This window comes from Octodon degus, unplaced genomic scaffold (genome assembly GCF_000260255.1).
Source record: "Octodon degus isolate 3935 unplaced genomic scaffold, OctDeg1.0 scaffold00021, whole genome shotgun sequence".
Classification (NCBI taxonomy): domain Eukaryota; kingdom Metazoa; phylum Chordata; class Mammalia; order Rodentia; family Octodontidae; genus Octodon; species Octodon degus.
The window spans coordinates 13,655,547-13,673,577 of NW_004524597.1; the positions used below are offsets into that span (position 1 = coordinate 13,655,547).

Genomic DNA, 18,031 nt, shown 5'->3' on the forward strand with positions numbered 1-18,031 from the left:
TTTGAAACTGTCTCATTGCTATTTGTTTCTCAATGAAATTATGGAAAAAAAAAGATTGAATCATATTCATTTGTATGTATATATTACATTTTATTTATCCATTCATCTGTTGATGGATACATGGGTTGTTTATTTTTATTTTGTTTTGTTTTTTACATGGGTTGTTTTACCTCCTGGCTCATGTAAGCAATGCTTCTATGAACATGGATGTGTGAGTATTTCTTCAAGACTCAGCTTTTTTTTTTTTTTTTTTTTTTTTTTTTGACAGAACCAGGGATTGAACTCAGGCCTTTGCGCTTGCCAGGGAAGCGCTTATTCCACTGAGCCATCTCCCCGGCCCAAGACTCAGCTTTTAATTCTTTTTGGATATATACCCAAAAGTGGAATTGCTCGATCATATTGTAATTCTAAGTTTAACTTTTTGAGAAATGACTGTACTATATTCTGAAAGCCTTCACCATTTTATACTCTGACCAGCAATAAATAAGGGTTTCAATTTCCCCATGTCTGTTTCAACACTTTTTCTGAAATAATATCTGTTTTAATGGGAACAGAGGCATCTTACTATGTTAGGAATCATTTTTCTGCCTGAAATGTGTGGGATATCAGTTAAGATCAGATTGAATGTATATGCTATTTTTTGGTTAAGTATATACATAGTACAGAAAAGAGAGGTAGTGCAATTTATAGTGGGCTATTTTAATCAAAGTTTTTATACCTGGATAAAATTGTAGAAATTTACTTTATTCTTTACTTATCTGTCTTGTTTTTTCCTTAATAATCACATTTTGCCTTAAAATTAGGAAAGAGTAAGTTAGTTTTTTATTTCAATTTATTCAAATCCACAAGTCAGTTGCTAAGAAGTAGGTCTTATCACACCTCAAGAAAATAAAAGCTGTGTTAATTTACTCTTTGGTGTTTGGTCTCCATGACTTGGTGATTATATATAATAGACACCAGCTGCCACTCAGAAACTCAACAGCCAGGTGCCAAGGAGCACCCCTGTACCCTAAGAGGTAAGCAAGCATTTGAACATGGTGAGGGCACTGTGCCAAAAATAGTGAGGCAGTCTTGTCTGACTGATGGGCACTGGGTAATGTTTCTATCTTTGCTCGTCTATGCTATCTGAATTCTCTGAAACAAACTACTGTCTTGTTACACACCTGTAATCCGAGTTCTTGGGATACTGAGGCAGGAGGATTGTAAGTTCAAGGCCAGCATGGACTGTGTAATAAGACACTGTCCCTATAAATAAACACAAAAACCAAATTCTCAAAAATATGTTGTTGGGGGACCAGGGAGATGGCTCAGTGGAATAAGCGCTTCCCTGGCAAGTTCAAGGGCCTGAGTTCAATCCCCAGTTCCGCAAAAAAGAGAAAAAAAGGTTGTTGGTCTAATAAAGGGGAGATATTAAAAAACAAGAGGATAGTAAGAAAAGATCAGAAGCAAATAAAAGAACAAGGGAAACAGGTGTGGACTGCTGTGAAGCTTAGGACTTGTGTTGATTGTTAATTCCATGGGGAACCATGTGTGTAGTTCTGGAACAGTGTGGTATCAGCTGTGTTTCTGGCTCCACACTGGTACAGTATCTTACTTCCTAGAAGGAGTGGAAAAGAGTATAATAGGCGACAGGTGAAAGCACCCAGGAATGTGCCTTGTCAGGACTAGGTACAGGTTAGAGATAAACAGTGAAATGACTCTGCAAGGCTGTAGGGTTGTTACGTTGACTGATTCATTCTTATCCCACGAGGTCCTCTTCTCTTCTCTTCTCTTCTCTTCTCTTCTCTTCTCTTCTCTTCTCTTCTCTTCTCTTCTCTTCTCTTCTTTTCAAGACAAGGTCTTGAACTTATTCATAGACCAGGGTATGAATACCTTAGGTCTATATCTTATCTCAAATATGCTCCTTGCTCCCACTTTTCACCATGATAGATGGCTGTTTTGCAGTCCGAGTAAATAGAAATTCTTTATATTTGTGACACTTGGGATGAAGCAAGGCCTGATGACCTAGTTATGTCCCTAGTATTGGCGGCATTTATAGCTGTGCACAGGTGCATACAGAGTCCTTCTTTATTCCCAGGGCTCATCAACTTCTTTGGCCCCTTGTCCATGGAGGCCTCTCTGGAACTCAAAGAAATCCTTCTGCTTTAGTCTCCCTAATGCTGGGATTATAGACATGTGCTACTACACTTGCTCCTACAGGGTTCTTAGTAAGATAATATTAAGCCTCATCATAGTTCTTTCCAGTAGTTGGTGCAGTGACATACACCTGTAGTCCTAGCTACTAGGGTGGCTGAAACAAGAGGATTGCTTAAGCACAGGAGTTCAGGGCAGCCTAAGGAACATAACAAGGCCCCATCTATTAAAAAAAAAAAAAAAAGAATAGGCAGCAGGAGTAATGGTGTGTGCCTGTAATCCCAGTACTCTGGGAGGCTGAGACAGAAGATTTCAAATTCAAGCTCAGCCTGAGCAATTTAGCAACTTAGTGGGACCCTAGGTTTAACCTCCAGTACTACAAAAAGTATATATAAAAAGTAAAATTACTTCCAGGAATGTTTGTTTTTTAAGCATTCATAATTTTTCCTTTAACTCAATAGCCAGACTAGTGAACACAAATGTGATTTGTTACTTGCAGATACATTTCTGACTTCCTTGTCTTATTAAAGGATAGCTTGATATTCTTGACCCTTCACATTGATCTTGCCATAGATAACCTTATAAAAAATGTGATTGCTTAAGCACTCAACAGGTTGTGGAGTAATCCCAGGCCTCAGAATTACTTAGATGCCAATCTACAGCATTATGGGCCAAGCCAGCTCTGCCACTGGGAGGACTCTTACACAAAGGGCCTCAGATGACTTGCTGCTTCCACTGTGGAAACATGATATGGTCAGCACCCCATGAGCATTGGTTCCAGAGCTTCACCCTACCCTAGGGAGCATGGGTGAGCAATTGCTATTAAAAAGTTATTATCACCCTCAGGCTTTCTCACTGAAGTTGCTGTTTCACAGGTTGCAGATGCCATCCTTGGAAATCAGATGTTTACACATTACGATCGGGCGCACATTGCCCAGCTCTGTGAGAAGGCAGGTCTCCTTCAGCGAGCACTGGAGCACTACACTGACCTCTATGACATCAAAAGGGCTGTGGTCCATACTCACCTCCTCAATCCTGAGGTATAGTATATCAGTGGCACACTTCCGATATAGCTAGTGTCTGTGTAGTCCTTTGTGTTACATGCTGTCAGTATCTATTTGGGATTTTAGGGACATGTGTGGACCTGGCATGCTTTTCTTCCAAGAGTTTAGACAGACCTCACCTTCCCAGCAGTGTGTTTAGGCCTTATGTCATTTCCCCCCAAATTCCCAACTCTGACTTAGTCTAACAAGGAATAGAGATAATATTTTAACATTGACAACATGTTAGCACTTCTGAAACCATTAGCAAAAGCTAGACTATCTTTTGTGTTTCCATTTACCAAATAGCTTTGGTATCAATTATGAACTATTGAAGAATGAATAGTTGGTTGGGTGTTTTGTTGTTGTTTTTCTGTATTTAGAACAGTGTCTACAGGGTCTACAGGTCTGTAGGGTCTCACCACATAGATCAGACTCATAGTGATCCTCCTGTTTTTAGCCTCGCAAGTGCTGGGATTATAGGTGCACGCCACCACACCCAGCCTCAAGTGCTGTCTGAGCAGGCACTGGGGGCGGGGCCAGCACAGCAGGCCAGGGATCAAACCCTGGCCTGCTGTGCTATGCCTAAGCAGGCGCTTTAGTTTGCTGAGCTATCAGGCCGGCCCTAAGAATGAATAATTTAGATCTGTATCTTATCGAAGTGTACTCCTTGCTCCCACTTTTCGCCGTGATAGTTGATTGCTTTTCAGTCTGGTTAAGTAGAAATTCTTTACATTTATGACATTTGGGATGGAGCAAGGCCTGATGACCTAGTAATGTCCCTAGTGTTAGCATTTACAGTTGTGCACAGCTGCATACAGACTCCTTCTTTATTCCTAGTGGCTCATCAACTTCTTTGGCTCCTTGTCAGTGGAGGACTCTCTGGAGTGTCTTCGTGCCATGCTGTCTGCTAACATCAGACAGAATCTTCAGCTGTGTGTGCAGGTGGCCTCCAAGTACTATGAGCAGCTGGGCACACAGTCCCTTGTGGAGCTCTTTGAATCCTTCAAGAGTTATGAAGGTAAACTGTGCAGCTTCCCCACCTTTCTGCTGCACTTGCTTTCCTAGATCCCACTAGCCACTCAATCAAGGGAAGACTGTTACTACTATTTCATACATATTACTGAACATAAGTAACCCTCTCAGGTGTGTCCACAGAAAGAAATCAGATTGGTTTGCATTGGGGTAGGGAGACTTAGAATCTCCCTTTTATACCTGAAGTCTCTGTGAAGCCATGTGTCGCTGCAGCATAGTCTAGCATATAATTTATTTCAAATCCTGTACTGCTTGTCCTGGGTACTAGTAGAAGGGGATGCTGCGTGATATGGGCAGACCTGAGAGGGCAGCTCCTTTGTTGTCTTCTGAGTAACAACACAGAGCAGGGACTGTCACTTTGTGGTATGTGTTCAGAAGTTACCTTTTCCTTCTGTGGGCATCACATAAGAAAGAGTGCTGCACGTGGAGTGGCTTCTTTAGGGACAGATTAAGTCTGTTTTGAGGAACCAAGGCAGAGCTTCATGTGGATAAAGAGGTGTAAGTGGGCCACGGGTACTGGGATGTGGAGCAGGGTCATTGTAGCCTCAGTCATCAAGGGAAGGTGGGCAGTGGTCATGGAGAAGACAGGTAAATGCTAAGAGGGCAAACGTGAAGCAATCTCTCTTTATAGGGCTCTTCTGCTTCCTGGGCTCAATTGTGAACTTTAGCCAAGACCCAGATGTGCATCTGAAGTACATTCAGGCTGCCTGCAAGACAGGGCAAATCAAGGAGGTGGAAAGGATATGTCGTGAGAGCAGCTGCTATAATCCAGAGCGGGTGAAGAACTTCCTTAAGGTGCGTCCAGTAACACCTCCCTCCACAATGTGTTCTCACAGGTAGCAGAAGTGGGCATACCTTAGCTAACTGTCCTAAGAGGCAGAAATCTGGGTTTGTCCAGGCAGTGTTTCCTTAGTTTCTAGTGCAGAGCTCCACCTAAAGTCTAAGGTCCTTAGAAGAAAAAAAACATTGTTTAAAAAAAGCAGCAAGTTGTCTGTGATTTTGTTATCCAGTGCATGAATGGAGGGAGTTGCTGCATTGTATTTCAGCAGTATCCCTAGTGTGTCCCTGTTGATTAGCATCAGGGAGATGCAGGAAAAATGAGACCATTCAGTACTAGAGCCATGAAGGACAAGAAGTCTGCTTGCTTCCCATGCAGCATTCCTGGGTGGCCATTTAAATGAGTGGGACACCTGTCCTGGCTCATCCTTCGAACAGAAGGCATGTGGATGTTTAGCCATCTTATGCAGTGTATCTTAAAGGTTGACTTCATGATAACTGGAAGAAGGAAAAAGTACAGAGTAATACTATAGATGGTTTTAATAGCTGAGGCCTGAAGTTTGCAGGTGTTACTTTTATTCATGTTCTCTTAGAGAGCATGTATTTTCAGGGATCCTGAAAAATTTAGTCTATGTATGAGTTCAAACAGGGGGAGATGTGATAGTGGTGGCCTGCTGGCTTTTTCCAACAAGGTACCATTCTGATCTGGGGACTGAGTCTTCACAGAGGGCACCCCCTGCCATCCCAATTTGGGACTGCTCTCTGGGTAGTTCAGGCTTTCTGTTGTGTTGTAGTTTTTGTTGTTGTTGTTTTGTTGAAACAAGGTCTTGCTTTACAGTTTGGCAGACCTTGTACTCACTACACAGCCCAGGCTGGCCTTAAACTTGCAATAATCCTTCTGCTTCAGCCTCCCAAGTGCTGGAATTATACCTGTGTACCAGCACACCTGGCTAGGCTTTCTGTTCTTTGGGCATACCTGGTCTGTGCTGGGCTGTACATAGTAAGCTGCTTGTCTTAACTCAGTGATGGTGAACCTTCTAGAGCTTTTAGCGATACAAACAGCCTGCTGAGGTACACATGCCATAAATTTACAAACACTGTCTTAACCCAAAAGATATTGGATTTATACAAATTTGGAAAGTTACCGTCAAATTTAAGAAAGTTCACTTTTTAACCAAATACTATTGCCACTTATTTCCCAAAGTAAACACTGTAGCCCCGAGTTGCATGCCTTAGTTGCCAGCTATGGCATGATCCTTATGCCCACAAGAGCTTTGTTGCATAGACAGTGCTATCCCGTGTCAGTGTGTGACCCTGGGGCTGACTCTACGGGGCCCTTGCTACCTTACCTGTTTTCTGTGCCCTCCAACCCCCAGGAGGCCAAGCTCCCAGACCAGCTGCCACTCATCATCGTATGCGATCGCTTTGACTTTGTCCACGATCTTGTACTCTACTTGGACCGCAACAGCCTGCAGAAGTACATTGAGGTTTATGTCCGGAAGGTACTGTGGGTGGGCCACGTGGGCTTCCCAAATGTGTCTGCAGTCTGCTGCTTACCCCTGAATATTTCACAGACTGTCACTTTTTTTTTTCCATAATTTTATTGATGAACAAATAGCAATGAGACAGTTTCAAATCAAATTGGTAGGACAGTTTCAATAATTAACACATTGCATACATTCTTCCTAGTGGTTAATTGCTGTACAAGAATTTTTTTTTTTTTTTTTTCAGAAGCAGGGATTGAACTCTGACCATTGTGCTTGCCAGGGAAGCACTTATTCCACTGAGCCATCTCCCCGGCCCCCCCAGACTGTCACTTTGAAGAACAATATATTAATCTTCTCAGGCTGCGAGAATAAAATGCCACAGACTATGTGACTTAAAGGACAGAAATTTATTTCTCAAAGGCCAGAAGTTCAAGAATAAGTTACTGGCATGGAAGGGTTTTAGGCTTGCAAATGGCCACCTGAGCACTCTGTTCTCACAGGGCCTTTCCTCTATGCACATGTACTTGTTGTTTTCTTTGTGATATGGGAGATCAAAACTCATGTACTTCTTATAGGGATGCTAGGCCTATTGGAATTATGACCCCACCCTCAGCATTAGTTATATCTTTAATAGCCACATCTCATCTCCAAATATTATCTTATTGGAGATTAGGGATTTGACATATGTAGTTTGGTGAAACAAAGTTCAGTTCTAAACAGATTTTGCCCACAGTGTCCAAGTCTTAGGGGCCTTGTACCAATGTTCTGTGGTTGCAGCACTAAAATTCTCACCTCAGGGCCAGGGAGATAGCTCAGTAGAATAAGTGCTTGCCTGACAAGTGCAAGGGTCTGAGTTCAATCCCAGGATCCTCAAAAAAATAAATAAAATGGAATAAAATTCTCACCTTGACTGTTCTAGGTTAACCCTAGCCGGCTCCCAGCTGTGGTTGGAGGGCTGCTTGATGTGGATTGTTCTGAAGAAGTAATTAAAAACCTGATTGTTGTGGTAAGAGGACAGTTCTCTACTGATGAATTGGTGGCTGAAGTAGAAAAAAGGAACAGGTAGGGTATCCTTACTTGGTGTCTTCTCTTACATCTGGATTCTGGTGTTTATTGTCTGTGTTTCTCTTAAGCTGCAATCATCTGGGTCTCTAGGCTCTAGTACTGTCTCTGTAGCTGGTCTTTCATGTGTACATTGTAGGTCAAGGATCATTGTTGGGTTAAGAAATGCTACTGGTGCTAAAGACCCTGATGAAAAACAACAGTCGAAATCAATTTGGAACCCATGTCTCTCCTGATCCCTGGAACAACCTAAACTTAATGGAGTGATACTTTGTTTCATTTCATTTCATTTTGTTTTAAGAATCACCTCATAATACTGGGCATGGTGGTGCATACCTGTAACCCCAGAGTTTGGGAGGCTAAAAACAGGAGAATCACTATGAGTCTGATCTGTGTAGTGAGACCCTGTAGACTGTACTAAAATACAAAAAAAAAAAGAAAGAAAGAAAGAAAGAAAGAAAGAAAAGAAAGAAACAAAGAAAGAAACAAAGAAAGAAAGAAAGAAAGAAAGAATCACCTGATAAACTGGGCATACTATCATGTTCCTATAATTCCAGCTACCTGGGAGGCTAAGGCAGAAGAGTCATAAGTTTGAAGTCACCTTGACCAACTTATACTGTCTTAAAATTAAATTTTAAAAAAGAATATAACTCCTGCCTAGCATGTAGGGCCTCTGAATTTAATCCCTAGTAATACCTCTCACCCCAAAATTAACCCTCAGAACCTAGGGATTACCCTGAAGTTTCCAGTGGTAGTCTTGAGACTTCTATATTATTTGCTTTCATTCAAAGGCTGAAGTTGTTGCTTCCCTGGTTGGAGTCCCGGATGCATGAAGGCTGTGAGGAGCCTGCCATTCATAATGCATTGGCCAAAATCTACATTGACAGCAACAACAACCCTGAGCGCTTCTTGAGAGAGAATGCCTATTATGACAGCAGTGTGGTAGGCTGGTACTGTGAGAAGAGGGACCCGCATCTGGCCTGTGTTGCCTATGAGCGGGGAAAGTGTGACCTTGAGCTCATTAAGGTGGGCAGCAAATGTGTTTGTATGCTTGACTGTCCATGTTGTTCTGGACTCATGGTACAGGCATCTAATGTGTTCCTAGGGGGGCTGACCAGGTCTTTCTATATACCCAAAGTTGGAAGGACATAGGTACTTTTCCATGCATTTGGTTGCTTTGTAATCCTGACACTTTTATGACCTGCTTATGGTCCTGTGGGCTTATTTGGCCCTTAATTTGACTTATCCCTCTCGACTTAGTGTCCTCAATATTACCTGGGAACTTTAGAACAAAATTGAACTCTGTAGCCTGACCCAGAACTTCCTCTGGGGACTCTCCTTCCCCACATTGACTCAGTCAGCTTCTTTTCGTGCTACCACACCTAGAGTGGTCTGCATTCCCCCACTACTTCTTGTCCCAAGGACCCCCTAAAAGACAACTCACGTGCCCTCCCCATCTCTTCCCACCTCATCCCTCAGGCCATTGATGGCCTCAAAACATTTGCCAAGTCTCCTGCCAACATCTTCCCAGGTTGGATCTGCATGTACATAATTATGAGTGTAGGTTGAGCCATATGAACTATTGGTGCTTAACCATTGAAGATAAAAATCTAGAAAGCATGTGGTTGAATCTAATGTTTGTTGAGCTGTAAGCTCCTGGTATGTATTTACCTGTTTGTCCCTAGCACCTCTGAGCCTTTGGTAAATACTCAGCAGCCAGCTATGGCATATGTTAGGTGTGCATATAGAAAGTAGAAGATAGAAAAGAATTATCAGCTTCTCTTTCTGCCCCAGTTCTTAGACAGAATGACAAGAGGGTTGAGTCAACATAGCCCCTCACCTGGCAGGCTCTGAGGAACTAGTTTTTATAAAGCTGGAATTTTTCCTTAGTTTGAAACCATTAAACCACTTTTTGGCTTTTTGTCACCTTTTTATTAAAGTGCTGTTTAGTGACCTCTATGAGATCTTAGCACTCATCTGTGCTATGAGGCAGTATGTTCTTTTGGTAAAATCAAGTTTAACTGGATGAGAGGTGTTCATTCAAGTCTTTTCTGTCCAAGAGAGGACTGTGATGTGCAGTAGGCACTATGCCAGCCCGCTCTTGCCTCCTGTCTTGTACACACAGGCAGCCCATGTTACCTTTTTAGACACACAAATCACTCAACCCTGTATCTGGTCCTCAATGGGTATGATTCCCACCAAGACTTAGCAAATGCCTCACACATTGAAACATCCTTGTGGATAACTGACAGCTTAAAGACAACAATATTCAGAGAAGGATCTCAAAATCAGTTAGTGAAAGCACATTTTAAATTTCATAGGCCTTGAAGCATTGCAGTATGTGTGCTGTTTTATATCTGTTCTGGGCTATTGTGATAACACTTTAGAGACAGGTTGGAGCTAGCTACATGTGAATACTTAAAATAAAAATTTAGTTCCCGGGGCTGGTGAGATGGCTCAGTGGTCTAAAGCACCTACTTAGAGCAAGCTTAGCAAAGCACAGGGACCACGGTTCAATCCCCAGCACCACATGCCAGCCAGCCCCGCCCCCTGGTGGGCTGAGCTGCGCGCGTGCACACACACACACACACACACACACACACACAAATAAAATTTAAAAAAAAAAAGATTTATGGGGCTGGAGAGATGGCTCAGTGGTCTAAAGCACCTACTTGAAACAAGCTTGTCAAAGCACAGGGACCGCGGTTCAATCCCCCAGCACCACATGCCAGCCAGCCCCGCCCCCTGGTGGGCTGAGCTGGCCACACACATACACAATAAATAAATGTAATAAATAAATAATTTTTAAATAAATAAATAAATAAATAAGATTTAAATAATAAAAAAATATTTAGTTCCCAACCAAATCATAACTCAAATCCTTGGGAGCTTTCTATGGCTCCTGATAGTGACTCAGCACAAGATTCAGAGTATGTCCATCATCATAGAAGGATAATGGCTGGGGTCCTGCAGACTTAGAAAGGGGCATTCTGAGATACTTTGAGGAGTACAGTGTTAACAGTATAAGATGCTGTTCATCACTTTTAAAGCACAACATCTCGTCTGGGTTCCAGCTATCCATACAAGTAGCAGGGAGAAGTTAGTCACTGAGGTGTGCAACCATTGTCTGCTTGGAGTTACACACTAGTGTGCTCATTTCAGGTTTGCAATGAAAACTCTCTGTTCAAAAGTGAGGCCCGATACCTGGTACACAGGAAGGACCCTGAACTCTGGGCCCATGTCCTTGAGGAGACCAACCCATCTAGGAGACAGCTGATTGACCAGGTAAGACACAGAAGGGAATGTGTGTATGCTTGTATTGTGCCTACTACTTCTCTTGTGGCTCCAGTGACTGACTTATTCTTACATTTAAATATCTTATAGCTATTAACAAACCTTCTTCCCTGCAGAAGTAGCTTGCCTAGAAATGGCTCAATTGTCAAGGGTGCTCTAATTTGAAGTTGTTATTGGCTTAAGGTATAGAGTTGGCTCTTATATCCAAAGCAGGGTTTGGCAGCCCCTTAGAGAACAAGATTGGATGATGTGCCTGCATACTGGATTCTTGAGGTTGTTTTTTGTTTGTTTGTTTTTTAGCTTAGCCTACTATTGATAGAAGTTAAGTGGCTCTAGGGGCCGGGGAGATGGCTTAGTGGAATAAGCGCTTCCCTGGCAAGCGCAAGGGCCTGAGTTCAATCCCTGGTTCTGCCAAAAAAAAAAAAAAAAAAAGAAAAGAAAAAAAAAAGAATTAAGTGGCTCTTAACATGTCTCAGATGACCTCTCATCTAATCACATTTTGTGACTGTCCAGTACTTCATTAGAACTGAATGTAGTGCTGGAACTACAACAGATATGGACATGCAAATGGGACTATGCAAAAAAGGGGGTGCAGGGAGATGGCTCAGTGGAATAAGCACTTCCCTGGCAAGCACAAGGGCCTTAGTTCAATCTCCCTCTCCCCCTGTCCCTCTCCCTCTTTCTGTCTCCCTCTCCCTCTCTCCCTCTCCCTCTCCCTCTTTCTCTCTTCCTCTCCTTCTCCCTCTCTTTCTCCCTCTCCCTCGCTCTTGCTCTCCCTCACTTCCGCTCTCTGTCACTCTTTATTTTTCTCTCTCTCTTTTGAGACAGGGTCTCGCTGTGCAGTTCAGGCAGGCCTTGCACTCACTTTGTAGCCCAGGCTGGCCTCAAACTCACAATGATCCTGCCTCAGCCTCCTGAGTGCTGGGATTACAGGCATGTGCCACCATTCCCAGCATGCCATAAATTTTAATAAAATTTTTGTTTTGAAATATTTTTAGATTTACAGAAGTCTATATTGTTTTCAGTCTCTATTATATCAACATCAGAATTAAAACAACTTGAGGACTGACTTGAAAGTTTAATAACCTTCATCCAGACCTAAAAACATTAAACAAAAGGCTAGGGACAGAGTCTGCTGAGTTTCTCTAAGAATCTACCTCCAAGTTCACAGGCACCAGACATGTCCAGGTATGATCCAGCCAACAGGTACCCCCTATAGCTGACCTTGTATTGGCCCTCGGGGAAGGCGGCTTTAACACTGCACCAAAGTACAGCCAGTGGGACTTGTCTTGTTTTTGTGTGACCCTGCTGAGTTGGTCATTAAGTCAGCTCTAATTGATCATCTAGCCACCTCCTGGTGGGATACTCTGTTTCACTATCCCTCTGATTGGGAGCACACAACAGAGGCAGACTGCTTTCAGTGTCTGGAATAAATCCTTATATAAAATGTACTTAGAGAAAGCAGTGTCCTGAGATAACCTTAGGTTGAATATCTGTATTGACTTAAACAGAAGGTAGAAATGTAGTTATGCCCTTAAGACAACTTGTTATGCATGATGGTTGTTTTTTCTTTTGAAACAGGGTCTCACTATATAGTTCAGGCTGGCCTTGAGCTCATGATGTACCTCAAACTCATGGCAATCCTCCTGCCTCAGCCTTACATGTGCTGGGATTGTAGGTGTATGCTGCTATGCCTGGCTGGTTTTTGAGGTGTTCCCCAAGCTGGTCTCAAATTTTTAGAAGGTCAAGTCCAACCTGGGGTACATCACAAGACTCTGTCTCAAAACAAACAAAAAGCCAAAATCAAGTTCCCAAGAGTTCTCATGCTCAAAGAGTTCTCCTGTCCCATCTTCCCAAATAGCTGTGACCACAGGTACAACCAGCTCCGTATCTGTTTAAACTGCTGTAAAGCTACATAAGTTAAATAAATAAGGTTTTCTGTTTGTTTTGGTTTTTGGTTTTCATTTATTTGGTTTTGGTTTTGTTTTTTTGAGGCAGTGTTACTGTATCCATCAGGCTAGACGAATCACATGATCAGATGATACTCCTACCTCAGCCTTCTGAGTGCTGGGTTTACAAGGTGTGCCACCATGCCTGGCTCTAAGGGTTTTGTTTTTGTTTTGGGAACCAGGAATTAGACTCAGGACTTCCTGCTTGCCACATAGGCACTGTGCTTCTGAGCTATGTCTCCAGCTCTTTAAGGTTTTTAAGCACTGATAAAGTGACTGGGAGTGGTGGCACACACCTGTAATCCCAGCACTCAGGAGGTTGAAGTAGAAAGATTATTGTAAGTTCCAGGCCAGCCTGGGCTACAAACTTGAGTTCAAGGCCAGCCTAAACTGTAGACTGAGATCTTGTCTAAAAAAAAAAAAAAAAAAAAAAAAAACTGATAAATTTATTGTAGGATTACCATAGATCTGGGGTGCTGTACCACAGCACCCCTTTTCCTATTTATCCTTTTTGGTTGTTTAGCTGCTGTGATGGTTCCTTCTAACTCCTTGGCATCCCTGTCTTGATTATTATAAGCTACAGTGAGATAGAACTTTTGCATCTCATGGTGCCATTGAATACACATAGGCCACCTGAAAGATGGACCACACTTTTGTTTTGATCTTTGACTTCTTTCAGACCCCTCAAGATCCAAGCTGAAAGCTAGATGCAGTAGTAGATGCCTGTATTTGTAGCACTCAGGAAGTTGAGACAGGAAGATTGCAAGTTCAAAGCCAGCCTGGGCTCCATAGTGAGACCCTATCTCAAAATATAAAAGATTCAAGGTGAAAATTGTGGTCAGAAATATATGTCAACTGTGACATTTTCTACAGCTGTCTGTTCTCCCTCATTAAGAGACTGACATTACTCACCTTAGAAACACCATAAATGGCAAAAGTGACAGACCCCCAAAGCCACTTGAAGCCCCTTCAGGCAGAACACAAGGAGAATACTACTGGTCTTCTGACCTACTTTTACTGGGATCACTCCTTCTTTTTTTTTTTTTTTTTTTAATGGGGGAAAGGTTTATTGGTCTTACACTTTGTAACAATTTCAGTCCATAGTCATCTGGCTCCAAGACAGTGTGGCCTGGCAAAGGGACATCACAGAGGAGAAAGAGTTCATGGCAGAGCAGGGCAGACAGAAGGCAGCAAGCAGCAAGCAAGCAACAGTGGAACCCTCTTTCTGTCCCTTATGTTTTATACAGATTATCCATCCTAATGGAGGGTAGCATCATAGCCTTAACCTCACCACTGCATCCTTAATCCCAGCAACACACAGCCTAGATCTGGCCATTACCACAAAGGCCTACCAATGACTGCATAAGGCTTTAGAGAAATACTGGATACTAACTGTAACAGACCACTTAGAGATTTTTAAACCCTTACTTGAATGCAGTAAGGATGTGCATGTTTATTATAAGTGATAAGCTAAACACTTGGTACTGGTTATAGGAAACGAGTTCCAAAAAATATTATTGCCATTGAAATTATCTATAAATATCACTTTATGAAATGATATTTATATAAATACATAGCATTTATATAAAACTAGTATTATTTAAAACTAGTATATGCTGAACAGGTAAAAAATATAAGTAGAAAATCAGTATGGAAAAGTGACAATTGGTGGAAGAATTTCCATTTTCTATATATTTTTAAGATACACATTTAAAAATTTAATCTCGGAATCACTCCTTCTTGGAAAACTGATTTTACCCTATTTATGAGATTTTTGGTAGATGGACACCTGCAATTTGATGGTGGGAAGCATGGCTAGTCTTTTGCTGATCTTTTTTTCTGAGGGTGGTTGTCAGTGTTGTCTGGTAGAAAAGCTCCATATCTCTGGTTGCATTTGACCTCCTCCCTGGAAGTGGACTGTGCCAAAGTATTGGCAGTGCCCTCTGCTGGCAACATGCTGCTGGAAGTCCATGTTTGCTATGAACGGTGACTTCACAGAACAAGGTGACAGTAAACTTGTATTTCACATTCCTATTTTTGCACTTATTATATGTTCTAAAGTACAGTAGATAATATGATCATTGGAACAGATAGTAGGGTCTATGGCCATTTTTTTTTGTTTTGTTTTAGACAGGGTCTTGCTATGCAGCTTAGTCTAGCCAAACTTCTAACACCACCCAGCTTGTAGCTCTTTCTCTCTCTCTCTCTTTCTTTTTTTTTCTTGTAGTTCTTTTGATACAAGGGGGAACAGAGCAAACAGAATTCCCTGAGCTTTACTCTAAGCTGCCCTTTCCTTTCTACCTTGAGGAAATCTCCCATGTTCTCTTTGCTCCAAAATACATTGGAAGAATCCTCCCTTTCTGTTTAGCTTCAAAGATACAGTTCTTTTTTCTTTTTTGGAAATACTGGAATCAAACCCAGGGCCTTATACATGCTAGGCAAGCATTCTACCACTGAACTTTACTACTCTCCGCAAAGATACAGTGTTGAGTCAACTTTAATCAAGTTTGTTTGTTTATTTGTTTGTTTATTTCTGGGACTCAAACTCACAACCTCATGCTTGCCAAGTGGATGCTGTGTTGCTGAGCTATATTCCTGGCCCTCATCAAGTTCTTTTAAATGCTTCTTAAACCCAGGTTGTACAGACAGCATTGTCAGAAACACAGGATCCTGAAGAGGTCTCAGTCACTGTCAAAGCCTTTATGACAGCTGACTTGCCTAATGAACTAATTGAGCTACTAGAGAAGATTGTTCTGGATAACTCTGTCTTCAGCGAGCACAGGTAAGGGTGTGCTGGGATGGCAGTGGCTGTGGTTAGATTCAGGCAGCTGCTGGATGTTCACACTCAGGATATGTTGTCTTCTCTCATCCATCTGTCCTTAGCTGTACTCCAGGCTTCTTACTAACTTTTATGTCTTCAATGCAAGCTTCCCTTCTCCTGTTTAAATCCTGCTGTCTCTTAGAGCCCAGCCAGAATTTTGCTTTTCCCAGAAGTCTTTATTCTTCTTATTGTTCTGGCCTACAATGCTCTGAAACCACAAAGCTTAGAGAAGAAGAGCCATTTGATAGGGGTTTGTTGTATTCCAAGTATGTGTTAAATACTTGAAATCATAGTGAACCAAGAAAACTTGGAAAGAAGTAGCAAGATCAGAATTGGGTACATAAATAAGGGAGATTTGGCAGAAATAGGACATAGAAACTAAAATATGTGGAAACTGTACTGGCAGAAGCAGCAACAAGACAAACGTCCTAGGGTCAGAGAGTGTGTTTCCTCATGGTATCAGCTAACATGTTGCCACTTCAGAGTTCAGCAACAGAGTGCCAGGTGTGGCACACTTCTAATCGCAACATTCTAGAAACCAATGCAAGAGGATTGCTATGAGTTCAAGGCTGGTCTGTGCTACATAGTGAGTTTAAGACCAGCCTGCACTACATAGCAAGATCATATCTCAAAAAAAAAAATCATCATCATAGTCTGTACCAGGTTATAGTGTGTTAACATCATAAATCCTGCTGTACAGATTTAATTGTAAGATTTATTTTGTAGATGAGAAAGGCTTTTGAGGGCTGTGGTATTGTAAAAGGGGTTGGAAGTTTGATTTTAAGTTTAGAGAAACTGTATAGTAAATTATGGGATGTATGTCTACTATGTATTTTAGTAGAGTCATAAGCTGATTGTAAGTAGGGTGCCTGAGGTAACAAGAGTGTTCTGCCTGCTGTCTGACATACCTCTTCTGATAGACGTTAGCTTGCGTGTACTTCCAATCACTTACATTGAGGTGGCTCTGACTGCTACCTGTTGGACACGGCTGCTTCTTACTCATGTAGGAGGTCTTTGGAGTTTTTGTTCTTATTTTCAGTGAGTGTTTAACCAGACATAGTTTCATGTGTAGGTAAAAATGGCCTGCACTGACGGTGACAGACCAGATGCCTGGAAACCCAGATAAATCCTATCACTGGAAAAGTCTAAATTTTGAATAAATTATAAATTATCTTTTGAAATGAAGCAGTGAGCTTGCAACTAAGTCTGAGAATAAAAAATGAGAGGAGCTTATAGAACAATCTAACTATTGCCAGATTCTATTGAACCCAAGCTGTGATTCTCCTGTGCAGGCCAAGGAAACAAACCCTGAAGGCTTACAAAAAGTGTAACATCTAGTAAGAAGCCCCTCCTTATGTTGCCCCTCCTTATGTTACCCCTCCTTACATTAGATGTATATGGATCTTTCTCTTTCTTTCTTTCTTTCTTTCTTTCTTTTTTTTAGTACAGGGTCTCACTACACAGATCAGACTCATAATGATCCTTCTGTTTTCAGCCTCCCAGGCACTTCAAAGTTGTATGAATGTATATGGATCTTTCATTCTAGTTAAGTGTTTATAAAATCTGAGTGCCATAGAGAACCAAAACCATGAATATGCCTTTTATAAAACACATTTAAAATATAAGGTTAATGATAAGCTGAAAATAAAAGAACTTAAAAAGCAAATGCCATACTTAAAAATGCTGGTATACTTACTAATGAGAATTAGAAAATAGACTTTAAGGGCTGGCCAAATAGCTCAGTGGATTAAAGTGCCTGCAAGCAGGTGCAGGGGTCAGGGGTTCAATCCCCAGGCCTGCCATGCCGGCCCCACCCCTGGGGCACACTGAGACAGCAATTGAGACTGGGTGTGGTGGCGTACACCTGAATCCCAGCTCTTTGGAGGCTGTAAACAGGCCGATCACTATAAGTCCGATCTAGTAGTAAGGAGACTCTGAGCATCCTGTACACACTTCCCTAAAAAATACAAAAAAAGAAAGAAAAGAAACTTTAAGATCAAAAGCATTTTTTTTTTTTTTTTTTTGGCGGAACCAGGGATTGAACTCAGCCCCTTGCATTTGCCAGGGAAGCGCTTATTCCACTGAGCCATCTCCCCAGCCCCTCAAAAGCATTATTGAGTAGAAGACCAAGTGCATAGTGGTGAAAGAGTTTCCTTCATAAAGGAGGTAATTTTGAACTTACATTTGCCTAATAATGTAGCCTAAAATATATAAAGAGAAGCTTAATCACAAGGAGACCGGCAGAATCGTATTAGGCAATTTTAGCACACCTCTCCAAATAATTGATAGAGTAGTTAACTTTTTAAAGGCAATAAATATATTTAAAAATATATATTAATGGGCTGGTGAGATGGCTCAGTGGTCTAAAGCACCTACTTAGAACAAGCTTAGCAAAGCACAGGGACCTCGGTTCAATCCCCCAGCACCACATGC

General features: G+C 41.8%; 1 protein-coding gene across 4 annotated transcripts in view; it reads left to right on the forward strand.

The window, feature by feature from the left end:
- Positions 1-18,031, forward strand: part of Cltcl1 (clathrin heavy chain like 1) — a 137,162-nt gene that overhangs the window by 91,505 nt on the left and 27,626 nt on the right. For all 4 annotated transcript variants that reach the window (XM_023711719.1, XM_023711720.1, XM_004627991.2 and 1 more), the window contains 8 exons: positions 3,009-3,173; positions 4,014-4,194; positions 4,840-5,003; positions 6,362-6,487; positions 7,392-7,534; positions 8,326-8,560; positions 10,697-10,819; positions 15,414-15,559. In XM_023711719.1, the coding sequence (XP_023567487.1) occupies positions 3,009-3,173; positions 4,014-4,194; positions 4,840-5,003; positions 6,362-6,487; positions 7,392-7,534; positions 8,326-8,560; positions 10,697-10,819; positions 15,414-15,559 (1,283 nt within the window). The remainder of the gene's footprint in view (positions 1-3,008; positions 3,174-4,013; positions 4,195-4,839; positions 5,004-6,361; positions 6,488-7,391; positions 7,535-8,325; positions 8,561-10,696; positions 10,820-15,413; positions 15,560-18,031) is intronic.